Below are 23,240 nucleotides of genomic sequence, written 5' to 3' on the forward strand. Positions count from 1 at the left end.
TTCCAGAAATGTGCCGGTAATTTACCGCAAAGGTCTGTATGTGTGAAAGGGGTTAATGACTTCAATAGGAAAAACTAAAGCTAGTTACAGATTTCCAATTTTTTCATAAGGGTTTGGAAAAAAGTTAAGGGTGTGTAAAGGATGGTAGAATTTCCATTTTTGTGTAAACGATCCCTTTAGGAAACCATTATTTGTATGGCGTTGATGAGTCAGATTCTATACCACAGACAAACCTATTTAACAGCTGCCAAATGCAAAATATCTTTTGATGTTTGGTATTTCTTTCCACCATAGTCTAATGTTTCCTCTAATCTCTTTCCAGAACACACTGTGCTTCCTGTTATTGATATTCTTACGCCGCTGATCAAGAATGCTCCTTTAGTCCCGCTTCAGTGTGTTGTGACGGGGGCCAAATCTTCACAGGTTCAAATGCACTGGTCTGTGGAGGGAAGAAAAGAGAAAGGACAGGCAGTTTTGAGACATGGAAATGATGGTGCCGTTCAGATCAGCAGGAACCAGATCCTGATCACTGCTGAGCAATGGGAGAGGAAGATACAGTGTGTGTGCGTAGTGGAATTGGGAGGACAGATCTTTACCAAATCTCTTCAGACACATGGTACAGTATAAAAATATAAAAGAGTCTAAAATACAATAGCATTTAAGGTTTTGGAGATTTTTTTTATCGCAATTAATTGATCAAATGCAAGGGGAAAGACATTTGTGTTGCTAAAAAAATTCTTTGAACAATTTCCAGTTTCAGTCTCAGTTTCAGTACTGGGTTGCAGCTGGAAGGGAATCTGCTGTGTAAAACATATGCTGCAATAGTTGGTGGTTCATTCCTCTGTGGTGACCCCTGATAAATAAAGCACAAAGTTGAATGAAAGAATTTCCAGTTTCAGTTTCCATGACACTGTTTTCAGTATTCATAATAATAAATGTTTATTTTTATATTTATCAGCATACTAGAATTATTTCTGAATGAAATAGAGCAAAACAAGATGGAGTACTAATGCTGAACGCTCAGCTTTGACAATACAAGGATTCTACACCAGCTACTTTATAAGGTACACCCTACTAGTACCAGTTTAAACCCCCTTTTGCCTTCAGAACTGCCTTAATCCTTCATGGCATAGGTTCAACAATGTACAGGAAATATTCCTCAGAGATTTTGCTCCATATTGAAAATTTAGCATCACACAGTTGCTGCACATCCATGATGCGAATCTTCGATACCACCACATCTCAATGCTCTATTGAATTGAGATCTGGTGTGTGTGGAGGCCATTTAAGTACATTGAACTCATTGTCATGTTCAAGAAACCAGTTTGACATGATTCATGCTTTATGACATGGTGCGTTATCCTGGTGGAAGTAGCCAACAGAATATGGGTACACTATGGTCATAAAGGGATGGACATGTTCAGCAACAATACTGAGGTAGGCTGTGGCGTTGACATGATAATCAATTGATAATAATAGGCCCAAAGTGTGCCAAGAAAATATCCCCCACACCATTACACCACCACCCCCAGCCTGAACCATTGATACAAGGCAGGATGGATACATGCTTTCATGCTGTTGACGCCAAATCTGACCCTTCCATCCAAATGTTGCTGCAGAAATTGAGACTCATCAGGTCAGGCAACATTTTTCCAATCTTCTCTACAATGGAGGCTGTATTGGTTCAGTGTAGTTGAAGTTTTGTTTATTTATATTTCTTTTTCTTTAGTGCACATCATAATTTACTCAGGTCGACAATCCTGACTAACACAAAAAAAAAATATTTTCCTAAATGCATTCTAGAATAGGGTATTCAAGTTTAGAAGCACATTTAAACCACTTAAAATAAGCCACACGTTTTACTTTGCATAATTTTAGCAGCTTTGCTGGCTTTAAAATGTTCATTAAAAATTTATTCTATTAAAAATCATACTGAACATTACATTACAATTAGTTACATTAAAAAATCTTGATAAAAGTGGATTAACATCTTGAAAAAAATGCATTTCTATTCAGAGTATTAAAGTTTGATGAGATATGTTGAGTTCCGTTAAATATAGAGCACTATAACGAGTGAAGCGCACACTCCGCAGTGCCCAGCTGATCGGTTACTTAGCGCCCGGCCGGAAGCGCTTATTCAGTAAAAGTCCCTGTGCATGGCGGTGTGACGCTGCACTTCTTTTCCTGCGTGTGAAAGTATCAACTGCATTTAAATGACACAAGCATAAAGCTTAATATTTGTGGTAATTTTGAGCTCAAATTATAAGAAATACATTAACCTACAGAATGATGCGGGACACAAAATGAATCCAGGTGGGCCTGTTGATTACCCCTCATTTAGAATTTTTTGTGGCCCCCGTCGCGCCATCTGAAAACCGCTGACCTAAATTACCCTTCTTCCCCATTCTGATTCTCGGTTTGGACTGCAGCAGACTGTCTTGACCAAGACCATATAGGCTGATTAGAATTTTGCGTTACCGAGCAGTTGGACAGGTGTATCTAATAAAGTGGCTGGTGAGTGTACATTGCAATAAAAACAGTACTGTTACTGTTACTGCGTCACCTTAGAATTATAAGGTTCTATCTGACATTTTTGTCAAAATTAAGTTATTGACATATTATTATTAAATGACAACTTGTTTACATTATGGGATGTTTTTTACATTTTTGTTTACAAGTTGTTTACATTTTAAGACTTTTTATTTAAAAATCAAATGTTACACATACACTGTTTGCTATGGAATGCAAAAACTTTGAAGCTTAATATCTCAAAATCATTCAGAAAGCAGACAGAACCTTATAATTACAAGGTGACGACTGGTATTCTTTAAAGAGCCCATATTATACATGAAATAGGGTCATATCTTGGTTGTAAGGGTCTCCAACAACAGTCTAATATGCATGCAAGGTCAAAAAACAATTTCATGGTCTTATAATCTGCATTTATTTTTACCTAATTATCCCAGCGACTCCTGTATGAATCGTTCAGTGATTCATTTGTTCCCAAACCCCTCCTTAGCGCGAAGCTAATCTGCGCTGATTGGACCGATGACAGTCTGTCGCGATTGGTCGACTGCCTTCAGTCAGAGAGTGAAATGGCCAATAGCTAATCAGCAATTTAAAAAGTAATCACAGTTCATACACGCTAGATAGTGTAGGCGTGGATTTTAGCTGCCACACACACACAAACACACACACCTCCGGACGAGAACGCTCCCGCTTCCGCCCGCACCCGCCAGGTTTTAGCCTTAGAACCCGCCCCGTATTCTGCCCGCCGCGCCCGATCCCGCTAAAGAGCGGGGGAGAACAAAACCGAAAATCTGTATAAACACACACACAGCACCAAGCATAAAGCTCTCTCTCTCTCTCTCTCTCTCTCTCTCTCTCTCTCTCTCTCTCTCTCTCTCTCTCTCTCTCTCTCTCTCTCTCTCTCTCTCTCTCTCTCTCTCTCTCTCTCTCTCTCTCTCTCTCTCATACGCGCGTGTGCGCACTAACACACAAGCACCAAGCAGACACATCTTTCTCTTTCTCAGGCAGCCCGCTCCCGTCCCAAATCAAACCCGTTACCGACCGCTCCGGCGATTTATTCGGAAATTTATTCCCGCGCCGCAGAAATCTGGCGCGGGGACAGCCGCGGGTATGCACACCTCTAACGTTACCACGGAGCTCCATAAACAAAGCAGCACGCGTCGCGTTTTTAACGTGACTTTGCACGCGATAAGAGAATATAGCCAGTTAACCTGATACAGTACACTCGGTTACAAGTAACAAATCACAACTAAATACATTTGCAAGCTAGAGTCAACGAGGCAACAACTTTAACCGCACGTACTTACACTTGAGAAATGGAAGAAACCCATCCTGATGTCCATCAGTCAGAGATGTATAAAGTACTAGAGACCCATACTTAAGTAAAAGTACAAGTGCTTTATCAAAAATTGACTTGAGTAGAAGTAGAAGTGCTCTTTAAGCACCATACTTAAGTGGAAGTACAAAAGTATTCAACATTTTTTGTACTTAAGTATTGCAAGTAGTTTATTTCAAAATTTACTACTCAAGTACTGAAAGTAAAAGTACAAGTATTGTGTAATGTAGTTATTAAAGAAAGCAGTCAAAATACACTAATTGTTTTGTTTATTTTAAATATCTTTTTTGGGGTACTTAAGCAGAACGAAAAGAAACAGGGCTTATGATACTGTTTTTCTCTGTAAATAGTTTCTATGGTTCAAGAACTCACATCGTCAGGCCCTTTTACCAGAAAATGCCTTCACTGATGAGATAATTCAGCATGTTCACTTACATACATACTCTCTCTTACTCTCTCTCTCTCTCTCTCTCACACACACTCACACACACACACACACACACACACACACACACACACACACACACACACACACACACACACACACACACACACACACACACAGCCCTGCACACACCTAAATGTACACTCTCTCCCCACTCTCACACATTCATACACTCTCACACACACAGTTCTCTCTCTATCTCTCTCTCCCTCACACACACATTTTTGTGTATTGTGGGGACATTACATAGGTTGCAATTGTTTTTACACTCTCTCTTACACACACACACACACACACACACACACACACACTGTTGTTTTCTCTTACTCACACATTATTCACTCTCACTCACACACACACAAAGACACACTCACACTTTGGGAGTTTTGAAGTTTGATTGGTTAATACCACAATAAACAGGAGTTCTGTCTTCTGGAAGCACTCGTGAAACTAAACTAAACAAGCAAACTAAATCCTGCTTCACAAATTCACTTGATTTTGATTTTATTGTAAAAAAACAGGAAAATGTGTATATTACTGTGTTAAATGAAAATCTGAAATATTTTATGGCTTATGGCTATGATTTAGTAATAATTGTTATTTATTTTTATCATGTTTTTAATGAAATTGGTCTTACAGTTCATATTTTCTGTAGTATATTTATTAATTCTGGTACTTTTACCATAAACCAACATCTCAACCATTTGGTAGAGGCTGATATTTTAGAAATAATGTGATGTGTTGAATAAAAATGCACTGATTGTGTTAACTAGCGACATTAGGAGTTAAGAAATGCAATCAAAAAATTTCTATTGCTTTTGTCTTGGTGTGACAGTTAAAGGGTTTTTTGTAATAAAATTTTGTCCTTTAATACAGCAGTCAGATATACGAACTGTGCCCTTAATTTGACCTGCTCAAAGAAAACACTCTTTCTGGATGTATCAAACAAAACTCATGCACAGAAGACAGCACGAGCATTTACAGCTAATAAACTCATGTCAATATTATCCCGCCTGCTTTTAGAGCGCTGACAGGCGGGTCTTACACGGCTATGATTGGTTATTGTCCTCAACAGAAAGGGCTTTAGAAATATAAGCGCTGTTCACCCATGGCGGGAAAAATACGCGATTATCACAGGTAATAGACACAGTAGAGAAAACTTAATTGCACATGAGGCATGTCTGGATCCACAGCTTTAACAGCTAAGAAGAGAGGAAAAGTTACCTTACAAACTGGCCAGCGGGTCAAATTTCCAAAGTGAGAGAGCGAGAGATAGGCAGAGGTGAAGTTTTACAACATTTCTCCCTAATAGTAAACTAGCGGCTGATATGCTGTGCCGCCTCGCACTCGCGCCTCCGCCTTCGCCATAGTATTGCGACATCGCGCATAGGAGATAAATGACGTCATCACGTAATAACCGGGTATGACCTATTACTGAACTGATATCAATCATTTTGACACCCCTAGTAACGAGTAACGATGCAGCACATAAAAAATCTATCGGAGTAAAAGTATTAAACTCATGGAAAATATATACTTAAGTAAAAGTGGAAGTAGGAGAAAAAAATAATACTCCAGTAAAGTACAGATACTGCCTTTTAGTACTTAAGTACAGTAGTGAAGTAGTTCTACTTCGTTACTATACATCTCTGCCATCAGTAAGTTACTGATCCTTCCTTTAACAAACGCAGATGAAGTATTCTTTGTAGCATGTAGCTTCCAGAAGTTTCCAGTAGTTTCCAACTGCTTGGCTATAATGCTGAGGTTTCATCTTTGGGTATCGAGACTCAATATATCCATCTGCAATGTGACTTCAATCGACCGGCATGTTTGTGTGCGTGTGTTTGTGGGTGTGTGTGTGTGTGTGTGTCTGGGTTACTGCGTCAGAGGGCGGGGCCTCAGGTTTGAAATCTCCCGGGTTTGCGCGTGCACGTGAAAAACTTTGTTTCGTTCGTACGTCATGGCGAAACACCTAATGAGTCGGTATCAAGGCGACTCGTTTGAAGCACTATGAATCGACTCTTTTATAGATGAATCAACAGTTTTAAACACTGTACTCTTACAGATTTAAGCCTTAGCTGGATACTTCACTTCACTTAGAGCTGTGTTACACACTACATGGAGGGGAATTTTCAAAAACCCATAATATGGGCTCTTTAAACAAATTCAATCCTGGTAAATGAAACATTCAGAAACATTCAAAAATAATACTAACCCAAAACTTTTGGGTCCTTGTTATATATATGATTTTTTTTATCAATGTTAGATTCAGCGAATAAATCCTTGTATTAAGTATTTTCTATACTATTAAGCCCCATGTACATTTTCTTATTTTCTCTTTCCACAGATGCTGTGAATGTATGCCATGCTGTAAAATACATATACTTGTCTCTGTGCTTAATCTTTGCTCTCCTGCTCGTGACAACAGTCACAATTTATAAACTGGGATGGGAAAAGTTTATAAAGATCTTTATGAGCAAAAAGTCTATAGTTTAAAAAAAAAAAGCTGTTGTCTCACAGCAAGAGGGTCACTAGTTCGAGTCCTGACTGGACCATTAGTCATTTTTATGTGAAGATTGCATGTTCTCCCCTTGTTCACATGGGTTTCCTCTGGGTGCTCTGGTTTCCCCCACTGTCTAAAAATATGTAGTAGAGGTGAATTTGGTATACAAAATCGGCCACAGTGTATGTGTGTGTGTGTGTGTGTGTGTGAATAGGAGAGTTTATGGCTGTTTTCCAGTTCTGGGTTGCGGCTGGAAGGCCATTCACCACATAAAACATATGCCAGAGTAGCTGATGGTTCATTCCACTGTGGCGACCCCTGATAAACCAGGGAATAAGCCAAAGCATAGTCAACAAGAGTGGGAGAAGTCAAAATCGATGTAAATCAAAAATATAGATTTTAATTTGAACTAAAATTGTAATTAAAAAAATAATACTACTGTTGACTGTACATAATATTTTTCTAAAATATTTTATAATTTTGCAAGATACTAAGCACTTTTACTAAGCTTAACTAGGTTATTTAGATTAAAGCTGCAGTAACACTGGACTTTTGTCCCCATAGACTTCCATTCATACGCACGCGAATACATCAGACCGGAAACGCTGGGTCATGCGTCAAGTTTTGCAGTTCGCTGCGGTGCAAAGTTCAACCCTGGTGATCTCTGACCTGCGAAATCGCATCACTTGACTGCCTGAGCCCAATCGTGGATCAAACATGACTTGATGGATGGAGCGATTGCTCGCTTTTTTAAATGTCTAATCATCTTGGTTAACCCCTCCTCTTTTTGCACCGTCGTATGACAGAATTTCTCTAGTGTGACCGCAGCTTAACGAGGCAATTTATGTTAATTAGGCAAGTGTGGACAACATTAATTAGGCAATGGACAGCAGTGGTTTGTTCTGTAGACAATCAAACAAATATATTTCTTAGGGGGGCTAGAAATGTTGACCTTAAAAATGTTTGATTCAAGCCCAACTTAAACAACACTTTCTCCAGAAGAAGCAATTATCATACGAAATACTGCAAAAATGTCCCTAGTCCCTCCCTAATACCTTGGGTAGTATATATAAAAAAAAAATTTTGCCTTCAACTGAATAAACTATATGAAGTTAACTATAAAGAGTGTCAAAGAGAGACCCTGGACCCCAAAACCAAGAGAGCAGAGATATATTTATGGCAAAAGCTAAAACTATATCGCGTAGGTTTGAATTAGTATTATTTTTCCTTTATACAAAATATTAGAAAATTATATAAAGATCATGTTAGATATTTTGATATTACTAACAAAGCATACATCACATGTTAACAGTTATCTGTGTGCACTGAAGCATTCTATTACAAATTCATTGCATGCAGATTAAATAAATTAGTCCAACATAACATCAGTACTACACATATTAATAAAGTCTTAGATATGCATGAGACAGACATCACTTTTAGTCACTGCAATAGCTTTGTTGTTTGACTTGCTATTTTATGAACAATTAGACTTTCAGCAAGAACAGTTGTACTTTCTTGTATTATTGTATACAGTATGGTGTTTGTTATTATCTTATTATATTAACCAATAAAAATGTATGTCATGTTGTTAAATGACAGGTATAATAGTTCTTAGGATTTTGTGTTGTGTTGTGTTAAAGATTTTGTGTTGTGTGTGGCAGGTCACAGGCAGGAAGCCCTTTTCATTTCTTTAGTGTTTTTGTTTTTTCTGTGTCCTCTTTATTGTGTGGTTTCCTTTAACCACACGGACAAAATGCAGATATGGACCTGACTTTCATACCTGTTAATGTCCACACTAATTTGTCAGCGGAAAAATGGTATCTTGAAAGTACCACAGTGAAACCACAGAGATGCATAATTTCAACTCAGAAGTAATCTGTGTGAACTGCTGATTTGGTAGAAATAAAATAGGACACAAGAATGAGAGCATCATGTTCATTATCTGAGTGACCTTATTATGTTAAAAAGAGAACAGGAGTGCAATAGTGATTACACGATTTTGCCACTTTAATCATAGAATTTATTCAATTGTCATGATAATTTTTAGTAGTTACTGTTAATGTACTGGCTTCAAAAAATGTTTTGCGTCACTTCATCATGTTTCCTAAAAAAAATTTATTTATGTAAGTAGTGGACTTTTTGAAGAGTGTAAGTAGTGGATGTCTGTCAAGCAAATAACTTTAGTTAATTATACCTATATCATACATATATTTGAAAAGATTAAATTACCATTCAAATTTTTATGTCAATTCTTTCAGAACTTAAACTGTAAAATAAATAAATAAATGTAAATAAATTGACTCTTTCTGTATTTGTGATTCATAAGTTATGATTTGTAAAATGGACATTGATCTCTGCTCTGTCGGCTTTTGATTTTGCACATTCTTTTTTATACTTATTTTAGTAGTTTAAAACAACATATTAATAATAATAATAATAATAATTTTTATTTATATAGCGCCTTTCCAGAGCTCAAGGACACTTTACAAGGAATGCAACAAAAAGATAAACAAACATACATAAGGTCAAATATAACAAACATGAATAACACAAACGAAACCTAAGAGACATATACAGGATAGTGGTGGATCAGATTAAGTGGTCAGTTTGGTAGATCAGATGCAAAGCAATTTTGTGTAAGAAATCATATTTATAGGTTAACATCAACCCAGACAATATATTACTTCAAACTATAAACCATAAGTAATTTTAGAGACAATTGTAAAAGTCACTTTTTTCAAAATTCTCAGCATAAAATTGTTTAGAGGAAAAATCAATGTATGCATTTCAAAGGTATAAAAAAAAACTTATAGCTTATAGGTTCCTATAAATGAATCTGGCAGAGACACAGCATTCACATGCTACATGGCTTTCAGTAAGTTATAAGCAGGGCCAGATACAATCTGTGGACATTTTTTATTTCTGCTGAGAATTTGATTTTAAAAATCTGCAGATTTATTTGGAATGATTTTGGGAGTATTATAACTAAAAACGTAATATATGAAATAAAAAATGAATACATTTTTAACCTTTATTTAATGTTTACAATGCAAATCTATCTAGATCCACTCCTTTGGTAAACAAAGTAAATTTCTCATATAATATGTCTACTAAAAGATGAAAACATACTTCCTTACAAGTATTGTAACTAAATCATATGAACATTTTCCTGTTACTAATATCACATCAGAACAATATTAGTGAAATTATTAAAAAACTGAATAAATATAAATTTACACAAGTAAATACATAGACTCTGATGGGCTAAAAATCTGATGTGCTAAAAATCTGCAGAAATCTGTGCGCGCAGATTTTGTGTGGGCCTAGTTATAAGTTGTAATTATGAGCTTTGCAAGGACATTTAAACTTTTATCTGAAGAAATCTCAGAATTAAAACGAAGTTTTATAAGCTAATTTTGAAAGAAGCATGTATGATCGGTCATGGCTAGCCTCGCATCATTAATCATTGCTAGTCCAATCAGATATTTTAGACCAGTCAGATGAATTCTAGCCACCAATAAAGACATTTCTAAAAAATTTCCAAATTTCTAGAAAGAAAACCAAATTTCTAGAAAGGTTGTGATTCTGCGATTGCTGAATTTAACACAAAATCAAGCTAATAACGCAAATTTAAAAGAAGCTTGTATTTTTTTTTTAATTGACACGGACCTGCAGATTTTGTCCAGCCATGACAATGTTGAAAATGTTTAACATGTTTTAAGATTTGTTTTGTCCATTCTGCATTGTTTTATATCAAATGTCATTATATTCACGTAAAAGGTGCTCATCTGATACATCAAGTTGTATCACTGCACAGTACAGCTCTTTACTTTCGGTGTGTGAGCCTCTTTAGATGCATTATGTGATGTTATCACAACACACATTTAGACAAATCCCATTTGAACAATGCTACTTTCATTGTATTGATCGCTTAAATTAGAAAGTTTTACATAATGTCTCTAATGCTAATATTAACATTGTAATAGTTTTGTTTTTTTGATCATTTATACATCAAATATGATATATGGTTAAAAGGTAAATGCCTTTTTTGCTCTTGTTTCTACCAGTGTTTTATTTATATAAATTATATAGTTCCACACAATTCCTTCATCCCAACACAAATCAATTAAGTTAACTTAATTGCTTGTACAAATTGAAGTGGATTAAACATAAAACAATGAAGTTGTCCCAAATAAAACTCATGAATTGTGCTCATTTTAAATAAGTACTTTAAACAAGCAGCAAACATATTTTTTGAGTTTTCCTATTGTTCCTTTTTTAACTTTTTGGTTAAAGAAGTATTAATAAAAAGTAATAACTAAAATAACTAAGATGTGTAAATTTGTGTAGCAAAACAACACAAGACATTTCTCAAATATTGCCACAAATTTTGAGAAATGGTGCCAAAAAAGACTTTATTTTTAGACCATAATAATAAAATCAAACTCAAAAATCAAAAATGATTCATTGCATTTACTACATTTTTTACAAGGTAACTGGTTGCAAAAATGTATATGTGCTACAGACATATATTTTAATTATATAATATATATAATATATAATATTCTTTTTCTTTAAAAAAAAAATGTATTCAGCCCATATCAATTCTTTGCAACCAGTTACCCCCCAAAAAATAGTAAATCCAATTAAATTTTTTTTTCAGCAAGGGACTGTTTCAGCATGAAGCATAAACACACAAAAACATACAGGATACAGTATTTTAACAGGTGCTGCCTGGTGATTACATTTGATTGCATGATATCAGCAACTGCCCAAACTATTTTGTGTTTAATATGTCCAATAGACATCTAAATGAAGACAGCTTGGCTAAAACAAGGCTAAATTTGGGCTGTCAGTGAAAATCTAATACAATAGACCAAAATTAAACTAGTTGTCAAATAGATTTAATTAGACAGAATTTTTATGTGTAGTTATTCATTTCAGACTAGTCTAGTTTTGGCCTATTCTTGACGTCTATTAGATTTTCATTGACAGCCCAAAATTTTGTTTTGTTTTAGCTACAACGACTATGTTTAGACATCTAAACACATTTAAAAACAAAAAACTGCTTGCTGGAAGTAGTAATGAGAATGGGAAGAATAGAAAGTAAATGAAATAAACAATCTGAATCGACAGCTGTGGACATACAGGAAAGGGTGTGAGTTTGTCAGACTCTGCACATTTCCCTCAGTTACTTTACCCAGCAAAAAGTGTTCAGACAACATGTGTGACCTTCTTTGTCTTATCTTGCTCTGTTTAATTTCTCCTAAAGGTAAGCTACAACATTTGACCCCTTATTTATGCAAATGAATATCTCTGTACCTAAATCTAGAGTCGTGTTTTTAGAGTTTCAGTACAGCATGAGTGTAATGTTTGTACAGTAAGTCTGAATCCTCTTGCAGTGATGGCGGGTACAGTCTCTCAGTTTCCTCCATCAGTGAAGGTGAGGTCGGGTGAAACTGTCTCCATGCTCTGCCAGATGAGTGAGGTAAAGTCATTCTGTCACACAGTGGCCTGGGTGAGAGTTCATCCAGTGAGTGGAGTAATAGACATTCTGCAGGACACAAAGACACCTCATGAGTCTAAAGATCTGGAGGAAAACACTGTGTGCCAGGCCTTCCTCTTTAACGCAACTGTCCAGGATTCTGGGACATATTACTGCATCGCAACAGACCGTGACCAAATGTATCTTCGTCTTGGAAATGGCACAGCTATCACTGTACAAGGTACTGGGTCACAGATTAACCCTTGCTTTTTCTCATGATTTCATTTGATTGGATTTTACATAAAAAATGATGCTAATGCAATAACTGTCAAAACTGTAATGGTATTTTACATGTACATTTACATTTAATAATTTAGCATTTGCTTTTATCCAAAGTGACTTAAGAATGAGGACAATGGAAGTAAATTTCTACCATGAGATATGCTACCAAAATGATCATTCATATTAGCATGGAAATAAATTAACAGTTCAATTTTTGTGATTCATGTGTGTATTTTTCTTTAATTATTTATGTTGTTTGATTACATGACGGGACCTTGATCTTTTCACCAACAGCTTTAGATGTTAAAAAGTTTCAAATAGTTTAAAGTGATATATTGCCTGTATTGGTGTTGTAAATTATAGTTCTAAAACCTGGTGATAAACTCCCAGTACATTTTATTTCACAACCTTTTTTTTTTTTTACAGACATAATTTCATTCATTCATTCATTTATTCATTTTCTTGTCGGCTTAGTCCCTTTATTAATCTGGGGTCGCCACAGCGGAATGAACCGCCAACTTATCTAGCAAGTTTTTACGCAGCGGATGCCCTTCCAGCCGCAACCCATCTGTGAGAAAAGACATAATTTATTTGTATATTGTTCATTATACAATCAATTGTTTCAAACTACTAACATGTCATTAAAAGTGGCTTTGTTAAACTGCACAGTTGAATTTTCAACATCAAAAGTCAATAGAGCAGAGTTTAGGGTTTCATAGAACAATTCATGAACTGAAAAAAATCATGTGAATCAAAATACGAAACCAGCGCGATTAATGGATATTTTACAGTGTAGTTAAGACACACTAAATGTGGTGGAAACATGAAAGCAAGACACAAACTCAAGCTGGCCACGCTATAAAAAAAAATAAATAAATAAAAATCTGTCACTTTATGTTTTTTTCTGGCAGCTGGGGTGCCAGAAAAAAAAGTAAAATAACGGGCATTAAATTACAGACATTTACCGTAAAAAAATAGACATTACATTACAGAAATTTCCCTAAATTTAAATTTTCAGTAAATTCCTGTAATTGTGGTGGCTTGAGAAAGTCAACAAAGTTTACTACATAAACCAATTCTTCCCTTCTTCTTCTCAGACCAATTTCTACTGAAAAACTAAACTACCAAATTGAAACCAAACCTCCAAACTTGTCTGACTCGAGTTGCTATCTTTTGATCCGACAGTTTTCCGAAAACTGACCTGGAAAGTTCCTGAAAGTGCCATTGACCTAACACTGAACCAAATTTTATGACCCCATAACTATTGGCCAGACTGTCACACAAACTTAAGTTTGAGCTCATTTAACTCAGACTACCACCTAGAACACCTTAGCAACCGCTTAGCAACCACTTAGAACACCTGAGCAACGCCTTAGGAACGACCTAGAGCACCCTAGAAACCGCCTAGCAACACCTTAGTAATCACTCAGAACACACTAGCAATGCCTTAGTAAAAACTCAGAACACCATAGCAATCGCCTAGCAATAGCTTAGAAACCACTCAGAAGATCCTAGCAACCACCTAACAACACCTTATCAACCGCCTAACAACCACTCGAAACACCCTAGCAACCACATAGTAACACCTCAGCAATGACCTGAAAAAAACCTGAACAACCACCTAGCAATTAATCAAAACACCCGAGCAACCACCTAGCAACTGCCTAGCAACCACTGAGAACAAACTAGCAACCGCCTAGCAAAATCTTAGCAAACACCTAACAATGCCTTAGGAACGATCTGGCAACCACTCAGAACGCCTTAGCAACTGCCTAGCAAAGCCTTAACAACCACTCAGAATATCCTAACAACTGCCTAGCAACACCTTAGTGACCTCCTAGAGCACCCCAGTAATGCCTTAGCAACCACTCAGAACAACCTAGCAACTACCTAGCAATGCCTTAGCAACCACTCAGAATACCCTAGCAACCACCTAGCAACACCTCAACAACTACCTAGAACACCCTAACAACTGCTTAGCAACCGCCAAGTGACCACTCAGAACACCTTAACAAACAATCAAAACACCCTAGCAATGCCATAGCAACTACTAAGAACACCCTAGCAACCGTCTTGCAATACCTTAGCATCAAACCAGAACACCCTAGCAACACCTTAGCAACCACTCAGAACACTCTAGCAGCCACCTAGCAAAAAAACATGCCAATCCATACTAGAAATCTGCTAACCTATATGTAGCTATCTATCTATGCCAACTGTTTCAAACTTGTCAATTATTTAATTTTTAAAAATACTTTAAACTTTCAGTCTAGGCTTTCCCAAGCCACCATAAAGTTTGTCTACAAACTTTACTTTTCTAGTACACCATCTGTTATTTTACCGTAAATATCTGTTATTTAACAGCTGTTATTTTATGTTTCTAACATAAAAAAGAACAGATTTATTTTTAAAGTGCACAATTAGTCACATAAGAAAACATGTTAGCAGTAGACTAGTTCATGATGCAAGAAATCAACCAAACAAAATGTGCTCTGTCTGTCTTGCAGCTGACAGCACTGAAATGGCGTCCATTGAAATCATGGCATTTACCAGCAGCAACAACCACGACCCTACAGTCACTCTTCAGTGTACACTCAGTGGATTTGCTCCATCACAGGTCAGTATGTACTGGCTCATAGGGAGCAGACGAGAAAATGGACAAACTTTATTTGTTTGGGATGAAGGTAAGGAGAACTCGGTGAAAACCCAGAATTATGTGGACATATCAGAGGAGGAGTGGAAAACAGGAACAGAAAGCACCTGCATTGTGAATCTTGGTGGACGGACCTTCACCAAAACTCTCAATCATGATGGTAAATTACTTTTCAATTATCATCCCCTTATAGCAAATAAAATATGGGATTATCTGTGTAAAATTTAGATTTCTTGACCAATCTTACAGGTTTTTTTCTATTGTTTTGCCACAAATTTCGAGAGGGTGCTCGCTGCAGAGCCATTTGAGGAGAGCTGAGCTCCAGCGAGAGGGAGCATGAGCTGTCGCTCCTCCTCCTGTAAGCTGTTTTAATGCGTACACCAACCCCACCCCTAACCCTACCCCCAGTGACATCACTCGTAGAAGAAGTGCAAAAAAGGTGGAGCTCAAGCTTAAGCTCCCCCTCGCTGGAGCTCACCTCTCCTCAAATGGCTCTGCAGCGAGCACCACTTGCAAATTTCAGAATCCTGAAAACTCTAAACAGTCACTACTTTTAACACAGACTCTCCAGTGTTCAAAATATGCTGCATTCTTTCTTTAGAGAAGCCTTGCATTTGCAGGATCATTGGTTCACACGTAATCCTTTTATCATACAAATACCACAGGAACACACAAGATATACATCATTTCAATAAACAATCATTAACAATCATTTAAAATTGTTAAAATGTATGATGCAAGTTTCATTATGGTTTAAACATAAGAGTGAAGGAACAGTACAGATAACGGAATCACTCAACTAAAGTTTTATTCATTCAATCATGACAGCTTTACTGACATGACATGACAAACAAACAAACCAAAAAAAAAAAAAAAAAAAACAGAACAGTAAAGTTAAAAGTGTTCTCACTGCATGTCCCCACATAAAAAGCTGATATTTTGACATGTATGACATGCAGTTGAAGTCAATTATTAGCCCCCCTGAATTATTAGCCCCCCAGTTTTTCCCCCAATTTCTGTTTAACAGACATATTTCTAAACATAATAGTTTTAATATCTCATAATTACTGATTTATTTTATCTTTGCCATGATGACAGTAAATAATATTTTACTAGATATTTTTCAAGACACTTCTGTACAGCTTAAAGTGACATTTAAAGGCTTATGGTTATTTAGGTTTTCTTCTAAACAACCTCAACAAATTAGGGTAATTATAATGATGGTTTGTTCTGTAGACCAGTGGTTCTCAAACTGTGGTACGTGTACCACTAGTGGTACGCAGGCTTCCTTCTAGTAGTACGCGGAGGAATTAAATATGTCATGTACATGCTACACACATTTTAAACTGTATCAAAAATTATGTACATAATAAGCCATATATGACATATAGCCTATATTTCTAAGGTAATCTGCCACATTTTTAACTGTGGAGAGTTGTACCTGCTTTACTTGGCCTACTACGCTACTATATTTCAATACTGCTCATTTTGGTAGTACTTGTAGAGACAATTTTTTTCTGAGGTGGTACTTGATGAAAAAAATGTAAGAACCACTGCTGTAGACTATTGGGAAATAATTTTGCTTAAAGGGGCTAATAATTTTGCAATTACCCTCTACTGCATGGCGTAACCATATGGTAACATGATACTTATGTTTATTTCCCTTCCACTGTGTCAATAAAACAAAGGATCAAATTATTTTAGATCCACATGTAGAAAAATCTGAAACATCACCTCCAGTGAGTTATGATGACATATTCACAACTCAATTTTTTTTTTAATCAAATTAGTTTTTTGTAAATCGTTTAAATGTATGTGTTTCCAAATGGCAACACTGTGCAACAGTGGAACGTGCAATATTGCAATGGGTTAGCTAGCTAGCGAGGTCAGCTGTAAATTTTTAAGTTGTAACAATAACAACATGAATGCTAGTAATATATTGTTGATTAGTCATGTGTTAATGACATTTGCATTATGCATAAAATCTAGTTTTAATGGCAATACTACTTTTGAATTGATATGAATACAGGGAACAGTGTATTAGCGAGCACCACCATGTTCAATGATAAGTGAAAGAAGAAAAGGACAGAACTGGCTCTTTCTGCAGATGAAAGTGAGGATGAGATGGGTTTTAGTGACCATGAGAATGATGCAGATGAGACAGTTCAGGTAAGTTAGTTCAGAGGCAGATAAGACAGGCGTAGTATAGTATATAGTATAATATATTAATATCGTTAGCCAGTAGCTATTCTGATGCATCTGGATATGCTAGACTTATTATTTATTTATCTGTATGTTGTATATATGCTAATATAATATTATGATGGTTTTCAATAATATTCAGCAAAAAAGAATGGAATAAATGAAATGAATGTTGGAATATGAGTTGTGTTAAATATGTATAAGGGGTCATATATAAGTTCTGTGTTATAGCTCATAATGCTGCAAAGTTAGACCCACTGTTAGACGTTGTTGCCACATCGCAACATTTCATAAAGTACCTTAAAAATAATTTTTTCCTGTTTTTTTTATTTTTTATTTATTTATTTATTTATTTATATATATATATATATATATATATATATATATATATATATATATATATATATATATATATATATATATATATTTTTTTTTTTTTTTTTTTTTTTTTACAGCACTTCAAGTTTAGCCATTTTAAGAAAAGAAAAACAGTCAAATATTTTTTTTTTAACAGATTTATCATAATGTGTTTGGTAGAGGGTTAAATTTTTATTTTTTTAAATAAAAACTGCTTTTATTGTAGCCAAAATAAAACAATTAAGACTTTCTCCAGAAGAAAAAATAATATCAGACATACTGTGAAAATTTCCTTGCTCTGTTAAACATCATTTGCGAAATATTTAAAAAAGAAAAAAAAATTCAAAGGAAGGCTAATAATTCTGACTTTAACTGTATATTTTATAAATGTGAAATGCATATAAACTACTATGCAACATATGTAATTGGCATATATTTCCCTATATCATATTTCTATTTTGGGATCTCCATCAGTCTGGTCTTGATTTGAGCACAGGTTCGCTTCCACATCATGGTGGTGTTGTCGTTAGTCAGACATCTTGCCAGTGCGAATAGGGCTGACATTGGTCTGCTGTGAATGGGTTTTGTATGAAAACATTGTCTGTAGAAGTGGTTCATGTGATAAAGAACGAAGAAACAATAATTATAGAATAGTGATGAAATCTGTAGATTCAGATATTTGGGGCAAAACAATTGAACAAAAAACTGTATTCTAAAATCTGGATGGTTTTATCTTGCACAAATGTGATGTCCATAATAACATTCAGTTAAGAAATGATGTGCTTTTTGCCATTATTTTGCATTGTATTGTTTTTTTTTTCTTTACAGATATCCAGGAGACCTGCTATCCTGTCATCAGTGTAACTAGATTATTTGCATTTGTCACAGCTCTACTCTTTTACATGACATCATTAATATTAGCACATCGCTTCTAATCCCAAGAAATTCTTATGTAAGTCTAAAATCCAAAAACATCAAAGAAAATTGATTTGTTACAAAAAAATGTAATGTCAATATGAATAATACTGCGTTAAAGGACTTTTCTGTTAATGAATCGACAATCAAACTAGTGAAATAATGTAAAGTGCTCTACACAGCAAATTCATCAGAGTTAAATTCTCGGTGTTGAAGCATTTCAGAGTGAAGTGTTGATGTTAAAGAGTTAGATTTTGATAAATGAATATAATAAGAGTTAGAATTGATTTTATTCAGTGCGAAATCAATGAGTTATCTTTTCCACACTTGGTGGTGTTATTTCCAACATCCGGGAATTCATGCAGCCCCAGTCACTGAAGAATTTTCCAGACGCCATTTTCCATCTGAGGTTTAGAACAGCAACTGGTGAGTCAAACTACCTAAATGTTGGTATTTTACTGACTTGCTTAAAAGGAAATACAGTTGTAAACATATTGTTAAGTTATTAACTTTAGAATGGAGTGACAATTTTAATCTTCTGTGGTTCATTCATGGTCGTTTGTGTATCTAGCTTAACTGCATTACTATTGACTTGTTTTCAAGAATGTTTTTATATATGCTCACGCATACATAGTGCATAAAAACATCAAATGTACATGTTCAACGCATTTCTGTCACGCTTAATGCCATTTTGTGCGTTGTTACCCATCTGTAAAATAAAATGGACACTTCTCCTTTAATTCGAAGCAAACTAGCGAGGGAATCCCCGGAGCCGCCTAACGTTAGCCTACTCTGCCCGGATGCTAACGGCAACACAGGACGGTTTCCATAAGCTCTGGAGAGTTTCTAAAACATATCTGGTGAGTAAATCAACACATGCTTGCTTGTAAAAGTCTTCCTGACTAAAACATATGATTGTTTGTTATTCGTGTACGTTAATTTGGTTGTTTTAAACACCGCGGCCCTTTTAAACTGGTTCATTCGTGGCCGTCCATATACCGTTAGTCCATAGACTCGCGTGATAACGTACGCTTGAATTATATTAAGTGTTGACAACCATTAAAGTCGGAATGTTAACATTAATGTGTTTAAATGACCGCGTTTGCACTTTCTCGGACATTTAACGTTACCGAAGTCTCCCGGAAGTTGCGGGACTAACGTTAACGTTATCCCGCAAATGCACAGAGACTCCCAGATGCCCAAGTAGATGCCCGCAAATGAATGGTAATCTCCCGGAAATCGCGCGTCTCCCGCCCGGTCATTAAACACTTTGCACACCCCTCTCCACCGCATCCCTCCCAGCTCTTCAGGTACGTCGCGCGCAAGTCACCCCCACCGCTCTTCAGGTACGTTCGCGCGCAACTCATCCCATTGCTCTTCAGGGACCCATCTCTCCCGCTACCTCCCGCAAATCAACTCTGTATCCCCCGAAAATGACTTTTCCCAACTCGGGATGTCTGACGTTAGTAAGTTAGGCTATTTCTGTAGTCAGGAACATCTTAGTCAAGCTTTTTCTCCCACATGATTGTGCTTATAGACTAAACCTAGCCTGTACACAACATTTCCGTTTTAATAAAGACAATTTAGTGCGTTGTAAACAGCCACCTGTCTGTAAAATTAATCAACTGATTCATATTTGTGCAGCCTAAAGATGATACAGGTTTGATTTGTAGATTTATTATCAATAATCAACATCTGAATCAAAAGATATCTGAAAAAGTGTGAGGCATACTTTGTGATGTTCATCTCTCTTTTTTATCTGAAGGTTATGCATATGTGTTAGATACTAATGTGTTGTTGTTATTTAACAGCCACAGTTCTCTGTACAATAACACAAGACCCTGTGACGGTGGCTGATTAGAGACGGATGGTGTATTTCCAGAGTTGGTGAAATGACCAAGCACACCTTCTTGGTCATATGTGGTGATAATAATGAAGGTATGTTTGATAAAGTTCTGTATTTGTTTCACAAGCTGAGAGGGTATTAGAGCATTAGAGAATAAGAAATGACATGAAGGTGATAAGTTTTGTATTGTGGGTGAACTGTTACTTAAATAATGTTTTGCTCTTTGCTTTGCACTTTTCCTCTTCTGCTTATCCTAATATTTTAGATTATATTTGGACCTGAAACATCTGCTAGACTCCAGGAAAGGTGGCGTCAATACTGGACCTGAAAGGGCCTAACAAGTTGAATCTGGTAAAGAAACGCGCACACACACGCATGCACACACTTACATAAAATTGTAAGTTTATGAATATTTTTTTACACTGTGGCCAATATTTTGGGGAAGTCAGCATCACTAAATGATAGATAATGAAGCTCCTCTAAATTTTGCTCCAAGTGTTGTGTTAAATTCAGGATTCTGGACAGACAGCTGCCTGTTTTTCCAGTTCTAGTCATAGTGGTTAACCTAATTGTTTTTGGAGATCCAACAGTGATGTATGTGTTTTTTCTACTTTTCCATATCCTGTCACATCAACCAGCTGGGAGAGTCAAGTTGTGGATCATCATGAAGATTTTCAAAAGGTGAGTTTAGATTTCTTGAATGTTTTATTTACTTTAAATGTTCTTTTAAATATATCATAGAATTTGATTGCAATTTTATTTTCAAACATTTTTCTTAGTCATGCTGGAGTCTTGAAGAGTTCTTAGAAGAGCATCACCCTATATCCGTGCATCAGGAACCACCAGACGAGCGATCAGCAGCTACTACATCGTCATGGATATAAAGGTCATCCTGTGGCTGGGAAGCACTTCATTCACAGGACATGCTTGATGAGATTTCCTAGCTCCAGTTTGTTTTCACACAAGTTTACAGCATTTATACCTTCATTTAAACTGCCGTGTTTGATATGGAGGACCAAGGAAACACCAGAAGTGAAAGATTTGCACGCCAAGTAGTTTAAAATGTAATTTCAGAAGAAAACTATGAGTTCAGAAGAAAACTATGAGTGACGCTATATTGAACTTTCAAATTGCTCTGATGAAACATCAAGTTTGGACTAAAGGACTGAAACAGCCTTTTTGAGCACTGGTCATAAATATTTTGTTAATACTGTCTGTACTAATAAAACATTTAAAGCATATTTGACATTGTTGCATTTTAAAAACTGAATGAATTGTTGAAGTGGTGAATGTTTTCAAATAAAATGTTTTTTCTTTTGTAATTTACAGTCTATTTGACCTTTTTACCATATTTACACTCAAGAGAGTTGAATAAAATAACTATATATTGTAGTAAAAAAATGACTACCAGGCGGTGTTACATATAGTTACATTTTTAACTCTGCCCAGAGTTAGAATTAACCCTTACTTCGGTGTCAATGTGCCAACCCTTTTGAAAGTGTTGATTTAACTCTGTTTTGAGTGGACCCCATGAGACACTTTCAAAGTGTTGAAATTAACACCCATAGAGTTGTTTTGGGTCCCCATATTTTGCTGTGTAGGTCTGGCATTAAAAATCATAACAAAAATTATAATATGTAATGGTGGCATATATTTTTTTATAAAGCATGTATTCTTTTTTTTTCTTTTTAAGGTGAAGCTACCAATTACAATGTCAATAGGGTGAAAATATCTTCTTATAAAAACATAACAAAGACAATGAATTATAGTGATGTTCATGCTGAATGCTTTTCAGTAAGAAAAAACTGTAAGATAAAGAAATTACAGTAACAAATGTATGAAGATGAAGAGGTTTTTGCTGTGTGATGAGCATTTTGTTAAATCACATCTGAAGGCTCTAAACCAACAAACTGCTAATCATATGTTGATGATCAGCTGATGCATTTAATTAGCAGTGCCTGACTTATTTTTGTTAATTGTAAATGTTTCAGGTATTCTGAAGTTTTATTTCCTAAAATCTGTCCGTATTTGGAGAATGTTTTATTGTGTCCTAAATTTTTTACTATGTGTTTGTAAATAAACACACACACACACACACACACACACACACACACACACACACACACACACACACACACACACACACTCACACACACACACACACACACACCATTACTGTGTAGCGGCTAAAGTATCAGTAGAGGGGCTGTGGCTGAAACCTTGGTCATAGTACCCATTGCTCAAAACTGTTGAAAGGCCCTCTTGTGGTGAACAAGGGAATAGTCAATCAGTTAGTCAGTAATACTTTAACATGCATTTATACATACACGTACATTATGTAGGCTGTTACATTTCCCATGTATGGTTCATATTCATAAGAAAACAAAAATTCTTTATTTGCATAATTGAAATGGAATTGAAATTGCAATTGAAATGGAAAAGTTTCTTCAGTTAAAATATGGTCCTTTCTCATCTTTGTATGTTTTCACAGATGTTGAATATATTCTGAATAACCAAAACATCATGACATGTAAGACAGAAACCGTAAAAGTATTTGTGTGTGTGTGCGTGTGTGTGTGTGTGTGTGTGTGTGTGTGTGTGTGTGTGTGTGTCTGTGCGCGTGTGTGTGTGTGTTTGTGTGTGTGTGTGTGTGTGTGTGTGTGTGTGTGTGTGTGTGTGTGTGT

At 35.9% G+C, this 23,240-nt stretch overlaps 1 protein-coding gene across 17 annotated transcripts in view; it reads left to right on the forward strand.

The window, feature by feature from the left end:
* Positions 1 to 21,878, forward strand: part of LOC108180164 (immunoglobulin lambda-1 light chain) — a 219,336-nt gene extending 197,458 nt beyond the window's left edge. For 4 of the 17 annotated variants that reach the window (XM_073931714.1, XM_073931718.1, XM_073931716.1 and 1 more), the window contains 3 exons: positions 323 to 616; positions 15,091 to 15,521; positions 15,741 to 16,097. In XM_073931714.1, the coding sequence (XP_073787815.1) occupies positions 323 to 616; positions 15,091 to 15,464 (668 nt within the window). In that variant the 3' untranslated portion in view covers positions 15,465 to 15,521; positions 15,741 to 16,097. Of the gene's footprint in view, positions 1 to 322; positions 617 to 6,657; positions 8,410 to 11,908; positions 12,089 to 12,218; positions 12,543 to 15,090; positions 15,522 to 15,740; positions 16,098 to 18,623; positions 18,888 to 19,075; positions 19,137 to 19,457; positions 20,057 to 20,521; positions 20,649 to 20,821; positions 20,908 to 21,194; positions 21,238 to 21,335 lie in introns of those variants that run through there. The other 13 variants (XM_073931723.1, XM_073931724.1, XM_073931719.1 and 10 more) reach the window with 8 other exon arrangements.
* The last annotated feature ends 1,362 nt before the right edge of the window (positions 21,879 to 23,240 follow it).

This window comes from Danio rerio, chromosome 19 (genome assembly GCF_049306965.1).
Source record: "Danio rerio strain Tuebingen ecotype United States chromosome 19, GRCz12tu, whole genome shotgun sequence".
Lineage (NCBI taxonomy): Eukaryota > Metazoa > Chordata > Actinopteri > Cypriniformes > Danionidae > Danio > Danio rerio.